Consider the following 14,069-nt stretch of genomic DNA (forward strand, 5'->3'; position numbering starts at 1 on the left):
TCTTTTCAAAGGCCTCACATGAAATGTATGACTAGAGCACTTGGATAATAACCTTCCAAATGTAATTATTGATAGAGTACAGAACAGCTATGCAGGGCTTTTCTGTTCGTGCTTTTCTTTCTCTGTCACACACAGATGGAGGAATTGGACACTTCACCTTTCGATAGGCACATGACTGCTCTTCCTCCTCAGCTACAGTCATGATAGGTGACAAACTGTATGTCCCATTTCAGCTTATTAGTAGATAACTCTGTATATTCCATTTGTGCTGTTGGGTTTACTGTTTACTATCCTTTGTTGTTGGAACATCTGAGTCTAGTTGAGTACAGGAGCGATTTGATCTCTAACTGTATTTTCTGAATGTGTTTATTAGGCTGACTAAAACAATCTGTTTTTATTCTAGTGCCGTGTAAATGTCCTGAGTGTTCCCAAGGGAGATATCAGCTGTATTGCAGGTAACATATTGGACCAGGGAGATGGTCGTCCATGCATCAACTCATGCGGCATATGTGCACGCTGGCAGATTTAGACTGTAATGATGTTCAGAGAATGTGTTACTAGTGGTCATAAGTGGGGCTGGAGCCTATCCCAGATGTCATTGGTTTAGAGGTTGAGTAGTCCCTAGATGGGGTCGGCAGTTCATCACAGCGCCACACAGAGACACGCTTACACTCACTGCAAGGGCCAATTCAGAAACACCAATTAACTTAACATCCATGTTTTTGGACGGTTGGAAGAAACTGGAGTACCTGGAGCAAACCCATGCATGCATGGGGACAACATGCAAATTCCACCAAGAAAGGCCCAAGCTGGGAACTGAACCAGGAACCCTCTTGCTGAAAGAAAACGGTGCTAACCAGTGTCTGAATATAACAGAAATAAAAAATATCCCTAACTGAATGGAATGCTTTTACTCAGCTATACTATAAGAAGGGTGTGTGGATGTAAGACTAAGTTGGTCATAACAACTCAAGTCGACTATAGGAAAGCTGCGACGTAAACAGACCATCTATGGTACTTTGGACAGAGTAAACAAGTCCATCTGACTGACCTGAGAGCAGGAGATGAACATGAAAGCCTTTAATTTATCTTCCACATCTACACAACCTGTCCTGTCAATGACATGAAGTGTGTATGATTTTAGCCTCAGTCCTGGCTTGGGGCGGTTGCAAAAATGATTACACAAAGCCTGTTAAATCTGAGATTAGAGATGTGTCAAAGAAATGGCTTCGCAGAACCATCCAGACAACCAATATTCTCTTTGGATAGGATGTAATGATACCTGCAGTACTCACATAGAGCTGATGTTGGCATCCCAACTTAGCAAGGTTGGTTTTGAATGCGATTTAAGAGTCACTGTTTGTTTGCCGCCATTCCAAATAAATCCAACAACAACATATAAAACTGGCAGCTATAGGTTTTAGGTATGAGTGTGACATGTATTTCTATAAGGTGTCTTTAGGTGGAAAATGTGTTTTTATTCTTTTCCCAACTGGCTTTGACAAGGGTTTGGCTTACTAAATCCAAATATCAGGTAGTCTGGGTTTCTCTGCTAAAGCTGCTGCCCCCGTGATCCGACCCCCGGAGAAGCAAATATCAAACCTAAACCATGAACCTTCAATATGTGGAAGGTTTGAAGAGTTACACTGACCATTAGGCTGCCTGAGATATCATTTACTTCTCAATTCTATAAGGGGCTTGATGCTTGAGGGAGAAGTTATTTTAATGTAGCAGTGAGGAGGGAGCAAAGGTGCCAAATATTACCCAGACAAAATGAAGGGGTCAACAACGCCACCCTGGGAATTTCACCCAGAGAATCACTAGAACAGACACAAGGCACACGGTTCCGTTTGCTCAAGAAGGCATGAGATGTGGTTCCAAGTTTACAATATAAATTTTATTACAAAATTATCTATCCATCCATTTTCTGGACCCGCTTAATCCGTCGGTTGGTCGCAGGGGTTTGGAGCCTTTCCCAGAGGTCATTGGGCGAGAGGCAGGGTACACTCTGGACAGGTCGCCAGTCCATCACAGGGCCACACAGAGACAAACGAGACAAACAACCACATACGCTCACACTCACTCCCAAGCACAATTTAGAGTCACCAATTAACCTAACACGCATGTTTTTGGACGGTGGGAGGAAGCCGGAGTACCCGCAGAGAACCCACACATACAAGGGGAGAACATGAAGACTCCACACAGAAAGGCCCTAGCCGGGAGTTGAACCTGGAACTCTGTTGCTGTGAAGCAGCGGTTTACAAAATTGTACCATTAAAAATTCCTGTAAAAACTCATTGACATAAAGAAACAAAACAAAACTAATAGCTGGGGCCTAGTGGATAAACAGAAGCTACTGCAGGAGTGGGATCCCCCCAAAAAAAGAAATTAACTTAAATCACCTGACGCACATGTCAGACACACACTCTGTGAAATAACCTTACTTCCCAAGGACACAGCAAGACAAGACAGGAAGACGCCACCACCGGCCTCCAGCAACTATCAAGGAAAATAAAGGTTACTGTGGTCAAAAAATATAAATAAAACGAAAGAACTCAATTAAAATAATTTCCCCACCAACAATAACGTAACGTACACTTCCACATACTCATTCACCCAAAGTGACAGAATGTCCCCGCAGCTGCCAACAAACAATTGTCATACACCACAGTGCTTTGACCAAGCAGTGCAGCATGTATTGGGATGAAGGTACACTGTACACAAGACTGCAGTATGACGCTGTGAAGATGAGCCGCAAAAACATGCGTCAGAAGCCGTGGAACAACCAGCAAATGCAGTGGAGACAAAGCAGCAGAAGCCCAATTAAGGTGGATACAGTAATATTTTTTTAGCAGCAACAGACACACAGATTTACGAGGAGGGAGGAAGAAAGGACCCGGCATCTACCACAGCCAAACAACCACAGCCCACGTACGGGGAGGAGGGGAGGGGAGGAGGGGAGGGGGGTGAGGAAACGGAGCCAGACACACAGTTGTCCTGTCAGGCCAAACAACCTCTGACCAGGAAGTGACGCAGGTAACGACGGGAGCACCGAGGAGGAACCGGCATAAGGATGGGCATTTCATTCCCGTCCACCTGAATGATTAACCACTTGCAGCAAATAGATCAACTTAAGCTGCTTATTTATCAGAACCCAATGACGTGAGACTGAACCTGCCTGTTGGACTTAACTGTTTCTTGAGATTGAGTTTCCATAAGGAGGGTGGGTGGTCTCGCCTCTGAGTGCCTGGTAGCCGAGCCTTGACTCCTGGGCCTCAGTTGGGCCAGGCCCAAAGAAGAAACAGGAAGCCACTTCCAAGTGGGCCCACCACTCACAGGGAGGAAATTTAGGGTTGGGAGTGCTATGTGAGATGGGCAACAACATGTGAAAGTGGGGGCCTGAAAGATGCCGATCCCCAGTGTTGCAAACTTGCTCTTGGGACAGGAAATGTCACTTCGCTGGTGGGGAAAGAGCTTGAGTTTGCATGTGAGGTGGTGTGGTACTAAGTATGTATATTTGGGTTGACTTCCACACATAGCGTTGGGTGTGGAACCAAAGTCCTCGAGAGGGCTGGACTCTCATACTCTGGAGTTGTTTATGGAGAGCGGCAGATGTGGGGATACTCACAAGCCCATGGCTGAACACCTCGGCGTTGAAATCACCCCAGTGAGCAAGATGATTGTCTCACCGTGGCTGCAAGTCGCAGGAGGGAAGATTCTGACTGTTGTTTGAGTGGGTGCACCAAACAAAAGCTCAGATTACCTGGCCTTCTTAGAGTCAAAGAAGATGAAGATTCCATTGTTCTACCGGGGAACTTCAAGCCCTTGTCAGTAATGATGGAGTGACCTGGAGAAGCATGATTGGGAGGAATAGCCGCCCTGATCTGAATGTGCGCTGTTTTTTTTTTTTGTCCATTCCATATTCAAGCATAATGTGATTCATAATTGTACCTGGTATCAGGCCACCTAAGACCAAAGGGCAATGGTTGACTGTGTAGCCGTGTCATCAGACCTGCAGCCTATGACTTGGATACGTGGGTGAAGAGGGACAAAGCTGTCAACTGATCACCACCTGGTCGTGAGTTGGCTCCATTGGTGGGCAAGACTGCCAGACAGACCTGGAAAGCCCAAATGCGTAGTAAGGGGGAACTTGGAACTGGTGGAGGCCCCTCCCCCTGTCTTCAATTCGTACTTCTGGGAGAAATTTTCTCACATAACTGGGGATGGAATCTTAATGAATCATTTTCAGGACCTTCATTGCAGCTGCAGCTTCTAAGAACTGTGGCCTGAAGGTTTTTGGTGCCTGTTGTGGCAGTTACGAGAGGACCTGCTGGTGGACGCCAGCCGTGAGAAAAGCCCTCAAGCTGAAGAAGGAGGCCTTTATGCTAGGTTGTCCTGGGGGTCACCTGAAGCAGCTGACAGGTACTGAGTGGCTAAAAGGGTTGCAGCATTGGTGGCTGCTGAAACTAGAAGTCAGGTGTGGGAAGAATTCAGTGAGGCCATGGAGAAGGAATTTCGGTTGGCCTCAAAGATCTTCTGACAAACCATTAGCCAACTCAGAGAGGGAGAGCAGGGTCTAGCCCAGATTGTGCTTGACCTTGGTGGATAACTGCTGAGGCAAACTAAAGACATTTTTGGGCAGTGGAAGAAGCACTTTGAGGTTCTCCTAAATCTAGCATGTCCTTCTTTGAGAAGGTAGAATCTGAGGACTTGGGGTAAGACTCATGCATAACCTTGACTGAAGTCACTAGGATAGTCAAAAAGATTCCCAACAGTAAAGTGCCAGGGATGGACGAGATTCGCCCTGAGATGCTAAACTCTATGGACACGGTGGGGTTATCTTGGCTAACATGCCGCTTCAATGCTGCATTGAAGTCTGGGTCAACACCTGTGAAGTGGCAAACCGAGGTGTTGGTTCCCATTTTTAAGAAAGGGGACCAGATAGTGAATTTCAGCGACAAGGGGGATCACACTGCTCGGCCTTCGCGGGAAAGTTTACTCCAGGGTGTTGGAGAGGAGTCTCCGACTGATTAAATTCAGGAGGAGCAGTGTTGCTTTCACCCAGGTTGTGGAACAGTGGACCAGATCTATAGCCTTGAAGAGTAACTGAGGGGATCATGGGAGCTTGAATATCCAGTCTTCAAGTGTTTTGTAGACTCAGAAAAGGCTCACAATTGTGTTCCCTGAGGGATTCAGTGGAAGGCATATGCTGAGGGAGTATGGAGTACCGGAATCGCTTTTGCGAGGTATTCGCAAAAGTATAGCCAAAGGAAGAGCTGTGTCAGCATTCTTGGCACTAGGTCAAACTCATTTACAGTGCATGTTGCACTCCACCAGGGCTGCCCTTTGTCCCTGATCCTGTTTGTGATTTTCATGGACAGGCTCTTGAGGTGTAGATGTGGAGAGTAGGGCGTCTGATTTTGGGAACCCCAGGGTCGCATCTCTGCTTGATTTGATGTAGTTCTGTTTGCTTCCTCAAGCCATGACCTTCAGCTGCACTGGAGTGGTTCACAGTGTCAAGTGGCTGGAATGAGAAGAATGAGAGTCAGCTCTTCCTTGGCCTCGTGTCATTATTGGTGCCCTCTTGCCCTGCAAGTTGCAGAACTGTGAGTGACCAACCAATTTTGTTTCAGCCAACTCATTAAATCACTATTGATTATAAAATCATTGTCCTTCTCGTGAGATTTGACACTAACTGTGTTAGAGAGGACCCAACTGGAGGTTCAAGCTCCAGAAGCGAGAACAAAAACTGCAGGTGCTGCAATGGCAAAACGTAGACAGAAAAACTAAAATTATGGAAGAAACTGCGAATGCAGGACAGGGAAATCTGAGTTAGAGAAACCTGAGCACAGAAAGATCAGTTTACAAGTCTCAGTGGAGGACGGAGAGGTGGGTGGAGATAAATTCACTGAGTGACAAAAACATTCTCTCAGAGAGCTGTCAGAGTTCAGCAGCTTCTCCATCCTGTGATGATGGAGGAAACTGAACTCTGCTTTCCACAGCTCAACACCTCCTGCAGGAGGATACAGCGTCCTCACTTTGAGGTCATGCTGACTTATATCATACTGTCCTCCATCTCTGTGCTGACTGCTGTTCTCAACGTGCTGGTTATCATCTCCATCTCACACTTCAGGTTTTTAATGTTTTCATGTTTAACTCTGTGCTGTATCTGTTTTCTTATGAATGATAACTGATATAAGGCACAAGAAGAGTTGAAATGTTTCTGTTGTTCCTCCACAGGAAGCTCCACACTCCCACCAACCTCCTCCTCCTCTCTCTGGCTGTGTCAGACTTCTTTGTCGGCCTCTTTTTGTTCTTTCAGATTGTACTCATAGACGGCTGCTGGTACCTCGGTGACCTCATGTGTACTCTATATCAGTATTTAGCATATATCATCACCTCTGCATCCATAGGAACCATGGTGATCATATCTATTGATCGCTATGTGGCTATTTGTTACCCTATGCATTACACCTCCAAAATCACACAGAAACGAATGAAGATCTGTGTCTGTGTGTGTTGGATCTGTTCATTAATATTTCAGAGTCTGATTCTTATGGATAACCTGAAACAACCAGGCAGGTATAACTCCTGCTTTGGAGAATGTGCCTTTGTTATTAACTACATTGCAGGATATGCAGATCTGACTTTTTCCTTCATCGTTCCCATTGCTGTAATTATAGTTCTGTATCTCAGAGTATTTGTGGTGGCTGTGTCTCAGGCTCGGGCCATGCGCTCTCATATCACCGCCACCAATCTCAAACATTCAGTAACTGCTAAGAAATCTGAGCTGAAAGCAGCCAGGACTCTCGGTGTTGTTGTGGTTGTGTTTCTACTGTGTATGTGCCCATTTTATTGTGTTGCTCTCTCAGGCCAAGATAGCTCTCTCAGTGCTTCATCTGCAACTTTTGTCATTTGTCTTGTGTACTTTAACTCCTGTCTCAATCCCATAATCTATGTCTTTTTTTACCCCTGGTTCAGGAAAGCCATTCAGCTCATTGTTACACTTCAGATACTGAAGCCTGACTCCTGTGACATCAACATGATGTAAAGACACTTCATGACTCTTGAGGTCAGCACAGATAATAGTATTTAGATTTATTTATCTATAATCTATTTATCATTTAAAAGTGAAGATATTTTGAATTCCTCTGTTTCCACAAACACATCATCAGTTATATCAAGTTCAAGTGTGTGGGTTTACTTTTGTTAAAACTGTGAAATACATAATTGGCGTTAAAGGAGGACGCCTGTTCTGAGGGCTGTTGTGTTCAATTTAACATGTTTCTTAAATTATGTTGAGAATTTGTTGATGATGCAAACATCCATGAATCTTTTTAAATAATCTGTGTATCATTTGTTTTTCCAAATAAAACAAAAAATAAGAAAACAAAAAAACAACAAAAAAAGATTTAGCAGCGTAGAAATCCTCAATCCTCAAGGCCATTATGTTGTCCCAGCCACTTCTGGGTCATGGTCATTTCCAGCTAGGTTGAACTTGCTTCAGATCAAATTTGGATGAAAAGGGAAACGCTTTTTATTTGTTTTTTCCATAATTCATTTGAGCATAAAATCGAAAGCTGAAAAATCAGTTTTCTCATTTTAGTTTTGGAAATGAATATTGAGAAAAATTGTTGTTTTTTCATTTTCTTATTCCTGGTTTTATTTGGAAAATTCATCTTTCATCAAGGCCTCACATGAAATGTTTGACTAGAACGCTTATATAATAATGGTTGATATTATAGACTAGCTCAGTCTATATAGTTAACAGGCTATGCAGGGCTTTTTCTAGAGAACTTGTATAATAACTTTCCACATGTAATGGTTGATAGAGAACAGAACAGCTATGCAGGGCTTTTCTGTTCGTGCTTTTTTTTCTCTGTCACACACAGATGGAGGCATTGGACACTTCACCTTTCGATAGGCACACAACTGCTCTTCCTCCTCAGCTACAGTCACGATAAGTGACAAACTAATAAATGTAAACATGTAGAAGTCGAGCAACAGTTACAGCTTGACTTGTCCATTTAACTGGACCACCGTCCATGTAAATGGACATACAAAAAAATGTATGGGAGTGGAATAATTTTCTTGACTACAGGTTATCAGACACTGCAGCGTTGTGGACTGTATGAGAAAAGGTTCAAGATATTCTGCTGCTTCTAACCTCCTCTGTGAGAGATCCTGGTCCATGTAAATACAGCTGAATTCACTGCACGGTTGTCTTTAAGTTACTTGAATGGTGATTCTGTTAGATGAGGCTTTGGTTATAAAATCAAGATTTTATTAGAGCAGAGCGACAGTCTGGAAATGTTTTTATTATTATTATTGGGAATTCAGATGGATTAATATACACTTTACAGTTTTTACTAGAAGAAACTTTGGAGCTTTGGAACTTTGGAGCATGAACAGAGAACCTAATAACATTTGTGTCACTTTACTGTTGGGAAGCAGTACACATGTACACATGGAGAATACAATTTAAGATACATGTACACATGTCAGACTGACAAAAATCCAGTTTCGGTCAGCATTAATGACATTGATTAGTTTCTCTCCAGTGTAATGTTACTGTGCTTATTTTAACATTATTCAATATATTTTTAAAGTCCAGCTTTAGTTGGACCAACACAATAATTCTGTTTTTCCTAACATCATGTAAACATGTTATAATGACTGCTTTCACTGCGGGCAGCTGTTGGGCAACTGAAGGGGGACTTAGTCTAAGTGACTACCCTATAAAAAATTGCTACTTTACTGTTTTCTCTGTATAGCAAATAAATGCATAAAGTAAGTGTTTTCTTCTCTTGTGTCTCTAACTATAAAAAGTGTAATGAAATTAATTTATATCAGGGGTATACATTAGATGAGGTATTTTAGTCCTCTTTCACCCAATGTGACTCTCATTGAGCTTGACCCCACAGATTGAACCTCTGAGCGCAGAGAGGCACACTCCAGCTCCCATACTTTGCTATTATAAACAGGCCGAGCCATGAAATCAGTGTGAAAGACTCATTTTAAGACTGCCATAAAAAACGAGCCACACACAGGAGCAGAATAAAAACTAGAAAATTTCTGAAGAAATTTTGATGGGTGCCCAGCTGCTGCCCGTCTTCTGCCCGTCCACACACAGACACAGAGAGGCAGAGAGGCTGGTAGTTGCCAGTCAAGCATTATATGATCATAATCCAGTCTTAAATATGAGATTCTGGCTTTTTCTGGTGAAATCTGCCTGCTTTAGACACATAAGGCCCGGTTGATCTGTTCAGAATAATGGAAATTTATGAGTAAGTGCGCGCTATCGCGCGCATTTGTCTCATCAGGGGCTGGCATGAACCTGTTAATCTGTTCTGAATAATGGAAAACATGAGTTAGTGCGCGCTATCGCGCGTATTTGTCTCATCAGGGGCTGGCATGAACCTGTTAATCTCTTCTGAATAATGGAAAACATGAGTTAGTGCGCGCTATCGCGCGCATTTGTCTCATCAGGGGCTGGCATGAACCTGTTAATCTGTTCAGATTAATGGAAATTTATGAGTTAGTGCGCGCTATCGCACGCATTTGTCTCATCAGGGGCTGGCATGAACCTGTTAATCTGTTCTGAATAATGGAAAACATGAGTTAGTGCGCGCTATCGCGCGTATTTGTCTCATCAGGGGCTGGCATGAACCTGTTAATCTGTTCAGATTAATGGAAATTTATGAGTTAGTGCGCGCTATCGCACGCATTTGTCTCATCAGGGGCTGGCATGAACCTGTTAATCTGTTCTGAATAATGGAAAACATGAGTTAGTGCGCGCTATCGCACGCATTTGTCTCATCAGGGGCTGGCATGAACCTGTTAATCTCTTCTGAATAATGGAAATTTATGAGTTAGTGCGCGCTATCGCGCGCATTTGTCTCATCAGGGGCTGGCATGAACCTGTTAATCTGTTCAGATTAATGGAAATTTATGAGTTAGTGCGCGCTATCGCACGCATTTGTCTCATCAGGGGCTGGCATGAACCTGTTAATCTCTTCTGAATAATGGAAATTTATGAGTAAGTGCGCGCTATCGCGCGCATTTGTCTCATCAGGCGCTGGCATGAACCTGTTAATCTGTTCTGAATAATGGAAAACATGAGTTAAAGGCAGAATTTATGAGCCCTTCTGCTGCCCTGCTCCTGCCCTGCTCCTGCCCTGCTCCTGCCCTGCTCCTCTGACCTCATCAGCCATCTTGGCTCTGCCGTCATCCGCCATCTTGGCTCTGGCTTCATCAGCTGTGATAGAACAGGGCAGCCATCTTGGGTGTGGGCAGCATTAGTTGCTATGGGCAACAGCTGTGCCTGCCAACTTCCAACTGCCAAATCTGCACCTCACTTTGTCCCCTTAAAATCATGGGGTTTTCATATTGAGGCAGAAATCTGGATAAAAACGCTCGCTGTTCGAAAAGTAGAAGTCGGATCCGAATAATTCTTACACCATGAGCGCCAGAAGGGACGGGGGAAGCCAGCGGTGTCATTTTTATTCTTCTACCCCCCGTGGCTCCTTTATTATGGCAGTTTTAAAATGAGTTTTCCGACTGATTTCAGGGCTTGGCCGTTTTATAATGGGATGGAATGTTCCCTCTCTTCGCTCACAGGTGATTTGTGAGAAATCTGTGAGGCCAAGCTCAATGACAGTCACATTGGGTGAAAGACAACTAAAATACCTACGTTTTGATGTATAATTTATCAAGATCAGGCAGATATTTTGGACGTGAGAGGAATTTGTTCGAGAAATGTTCTTTTAAAGATTTTTAGAGTGACAGTTACAGTGTAACTGACATGAGACGACCTCCTCTGGACACCTAAAACGTAAACTGCCGTTGTGTCAAAGCTGTATAAGCGATTAACAAGCCCTTTACCACAGTTAAAGCTGAGTCTTTCCTGTCACACACAAATTTTGAATGATGTGTGTGTGACGCTGTATGGCTGAGTTCAGAGGCCTCCAATGTGAGGCAGTTCGAGCCCCAAACTGCCTCTTTTTGGCGTTCTCCATTAATTTTTCCATTGACAATTTGCCCGCTTTTTCCCATTTATCCGCTATTCCGGTCGAGTATTGAGAGAGAAAAATACAAGCACACCTCTCCCCATCGGCGCGCACGCAGCCATGTATTTTTTATTTTAGTCGGCCCTTCGCTGCGGGACGAGTAGCGCGCCGAAAAACGTGACGGAAGCGGGAGAATAATAAGTATGAGCAATAGTAATATGTGTGCCCTGCCTTTGGCATGGGGCACCCATAATAAAACCGCTGGCTTCCCCCGTCCCTTCTGGCACTCACAGTTCACGAATTATTCGGATACGACTTCTACTTTTCGAAAAGCGGCCGTTTGTTCCAGAGTTGTGCTTCATTATTAAACCCCATGATTTTAAGGGGACAAAGTGAGGTGCAGATTTGACAGTTGGCACGCGCAGCTGTTGCCCATAGCAACTAATGAGGGGCCAGACCCAAGATGGCTGCCCTGTTCTAATACAGCTGATGAGGGGCCAGAGCTAACATGGCTGCCCTATTCTAATACAGCTGATGAGGGCAGAGCCAACATGGCTGGCCTATTGTAACAGCTTTATGCCAGCCTGTTTTTATCTCTGCTCCTAATACAAAATCACATGACAGCCTCGGTCTCTTAGACATCCCATCACACAATACTATTATAAAGAGGCCCTCCTTTTCTCCTTTATACTCCTTTATACATATATGTATATATTTATAACCAATACAACTTAGTTTACATCAACACAACTTTGTCTGTCTATATTCTATTCTGTTTATACTATTACACCTGTGCAATTCTTGTAAATACCTGTGTCAATTCTGGAAATTTTTTACTTTTACTATCTCACTAATTATTTTTATACTTTGTTTGTTTTAACTCTAAATGAGTCGAGCACCATTTAATTGTAACTTTGCAAAAGTGACAATGACAATAAAGTCTTGTCTTATCTTACCTGAACAGGCCTCTGATTAAACAACAATTACAAAACAAAACTTCAACACAACAATGCCTGAGCAGGGCAGCGATCCACCAACACCCTGACTCAGTTTCAGGTTTCTTTTTAGTGCCACCAACCCTCACTACTCCCAGTCGCTCATGATGTTCCCTGAAGGTAACAACCAAGAGATCAAAATTCATCCCAGTGCAGAACCTTGTGGAACACCATAAATATACGACCTCTCTTGGTCACCACTCTCATGACCAGTAGAGGTCACGTATGTTTTGAGTGTAATTTTATGTCAACAAATACCACAAAGAAATGTTTAAGTGAGGTAGACAGTCTCACTGAGTTTTTTTAGTTTGGATATATTTATGCAAACAACTGCAACCAAAAAGTAGTTTGTTAAGGTGAGAAAAATATATAGTTTGGGCAACATGAAAAACAACAATCGACAACCTTTAATCACACTTGACAACAATCATAGAAGTTACACAACATTAGTTTCTATAGGGACCAAAGCCATAGTGAAAAGGTGAGAAAGAAGGAGGAAAGGAAGCATATAAAAGTGTTTCAGTCAGAGAGCTGTCAGAGTTCAGCAGCTTCTCCATCCTGTGATGATGGAGGAAACTGAACTCTGCTTTCCACAGCTCAACACCTCCTGCAGGAGGATACAGCGTCCTCACTTTGAGACCATGTTGATTTACGTTGTGCTGTCCTGTATTTCTGTGCCGACTGTGATTCTCAACACGCTCGTCATCATCTCCATCTCACATTTCAGGTAGAAACACACTATTTTTAACGTTTTCATGTTTAACTCTGTGCTGTATCTGCTTTCTTATGAATGATAACTGATATAAGGGACAAAAAGAGTTTAAATGTTTCTGTTGTTCCTCCACAGGAAGCTCCACACTCCCACCAACCTCCTTCTCCTCTCTCTGGCTGTGTCAGACTTATTTGTCGGCATATTTTTGTTCTTTGATATTGAGCTCATAGACGGCTGCTGGTTCCTCGGTGACCTCATGTGTATTCTATATCAGTATTTAGCATATGTCATTACCTCTGCGTCCACAGGAAACATGGTGATCATATCTATTGATCGCTATGTGGCTATTTGTTACCCTATGCATTACACCTCCAAAATCACACAGAAACGAATGAAGATCTGTGTCTGTGTGTGTTGGATCTGTTCATTAATATTTCAAAGTCTGATTCTGATGGATAACCTGAAACAACCAGGCAGTTATAACTCCTGCTTTGGAGAATGTGCCTTTGTTATGAACGACATTGCAGGATATGCAGATCTGACTTTTTCCTTCATCGTTCCCATTGGTGTAATTATAGTTCTGTATCTCAGAGTATTTGTGGTGGCTGTGTCTCAGGCTCGGGCCATGCGCTCTCATATCACCGCCACCAATCTCAAACATTCAGTAACTGCTAAGAAATCTGAGCTGAAAGCAGCCAGGACTCTCGGTGTTATTGTGGTTGTGTTTCTACTGTGTTTGTGCCCATTTTATTGTGTTGTTCTCTCAGGCCAAGATAGCTCACTCAATTCATCTCTTGCTTTTGTAGCATGTTTGTACGCCTTTAACTCCTGCCTCAATCCCATAATCTATGCCTTTTTTTACCCCTGGTTCAGGAAAGCCATTCAGCTCATTGTTACACTTCAGATACTGAAGCCAGACTCCTGTGACATCAGCATGATGTAAAGACACTTCTTGACTCTTGAGCTCAGCACAGATAATAGTATTGAGATGTAAAGATACTTTTAGTTCCTCTGTTTCCACAAACACATCATCAGTTACATCAAGTTCAAGTGTGTGGGTTTACTTTTGTTAAACCTGTGAAAAACATAATTGGCATTAAAGGAGGACGCCTGTTCTGAAGGCTGTTGTGTTCAATTTAACATGTTTCTTGAACTATGCGATGATATTTAAATGTAGGTAAGAGGATGTTTTCTCACTTTCAGAGGAGCATATCGACACTGCAGTATTATTACTGTGACACCAGATTAATGCCTGTAACCACTGAGGTGTAACAATTCTGAAATCAGGACTAAAATTACATGCAAAAATCTATAAATCCTTTTAAAGTTCCACCTTTCTGTGTCAGTCTAGTT

At 43.1% G+C, this 14,069-nt stretch overlaps 2 protein-coding genes across 2 annotated transcripts; both read left to right on the forward strand.

Moving 5' to 3' along the window:
- Window positions 1-716: 716 nt before the first annotated feature.
- On the forward strand, window positions 717-7,051 carry LOC140319274 (trace amine-associated receptor 13c-like). Its single transcript, XM_072396863.1, has 8 exons — window positions 717-849; window positions 3,446-3,487; window positions 3,540-3,667; window positions 4,316-4,422; window positions 5,597-5,606; window positions 5,705-5,755; window positions 5,934-6,133; window positions 6,241-7,051. Exons 1-8 carry the CDS (start codon window positions 717-719, stop codon window positions 7,049-7,051), a joined length of 1,482 nt encoding a protein of 493 aa, XP_072252964.1.
- Window positions 7,052-12,570: 5,519 nt separating this feature from the next.
- On the forward strand, window positions 12,571-13,659 carry LOC140319275 (trace amine-associated receptor 13c-like). Its single transcript, XM_072396864.1, has 2 exons — window positions 12,571-12,731; window positions 12,852-13,659. The coding sequence occupies exons 1-2, from the start codon at window positions 12,571-12,573 to the stop codon at window positions 13,657-13,659; spliced, it is 969 nt and encodes a 322-aa protein (XP_072252965.1).
- The last annotated feature ends 410 nt before the right edge of the window (window positions 13,660-14,069 follow it).

The sequence above is a fragment of the Leuresthes tenuis genome, unplaced genomic scaffold (genome assembly GCF_036924035.1).
Source record: "Leuresthes tenuis unplaced genomic scaffold, fLeuTen1.0.hap1 SCAF_12, whole genome shotgun sequence".
Classification (NCBI taxonomy): domain Eukaryota; kingdom Metazoa; phylum Chordata; class Actinopteri; order Atheriniformes; family Atherinopsidae; genus Leuresthes; species Leuresthes tenuis.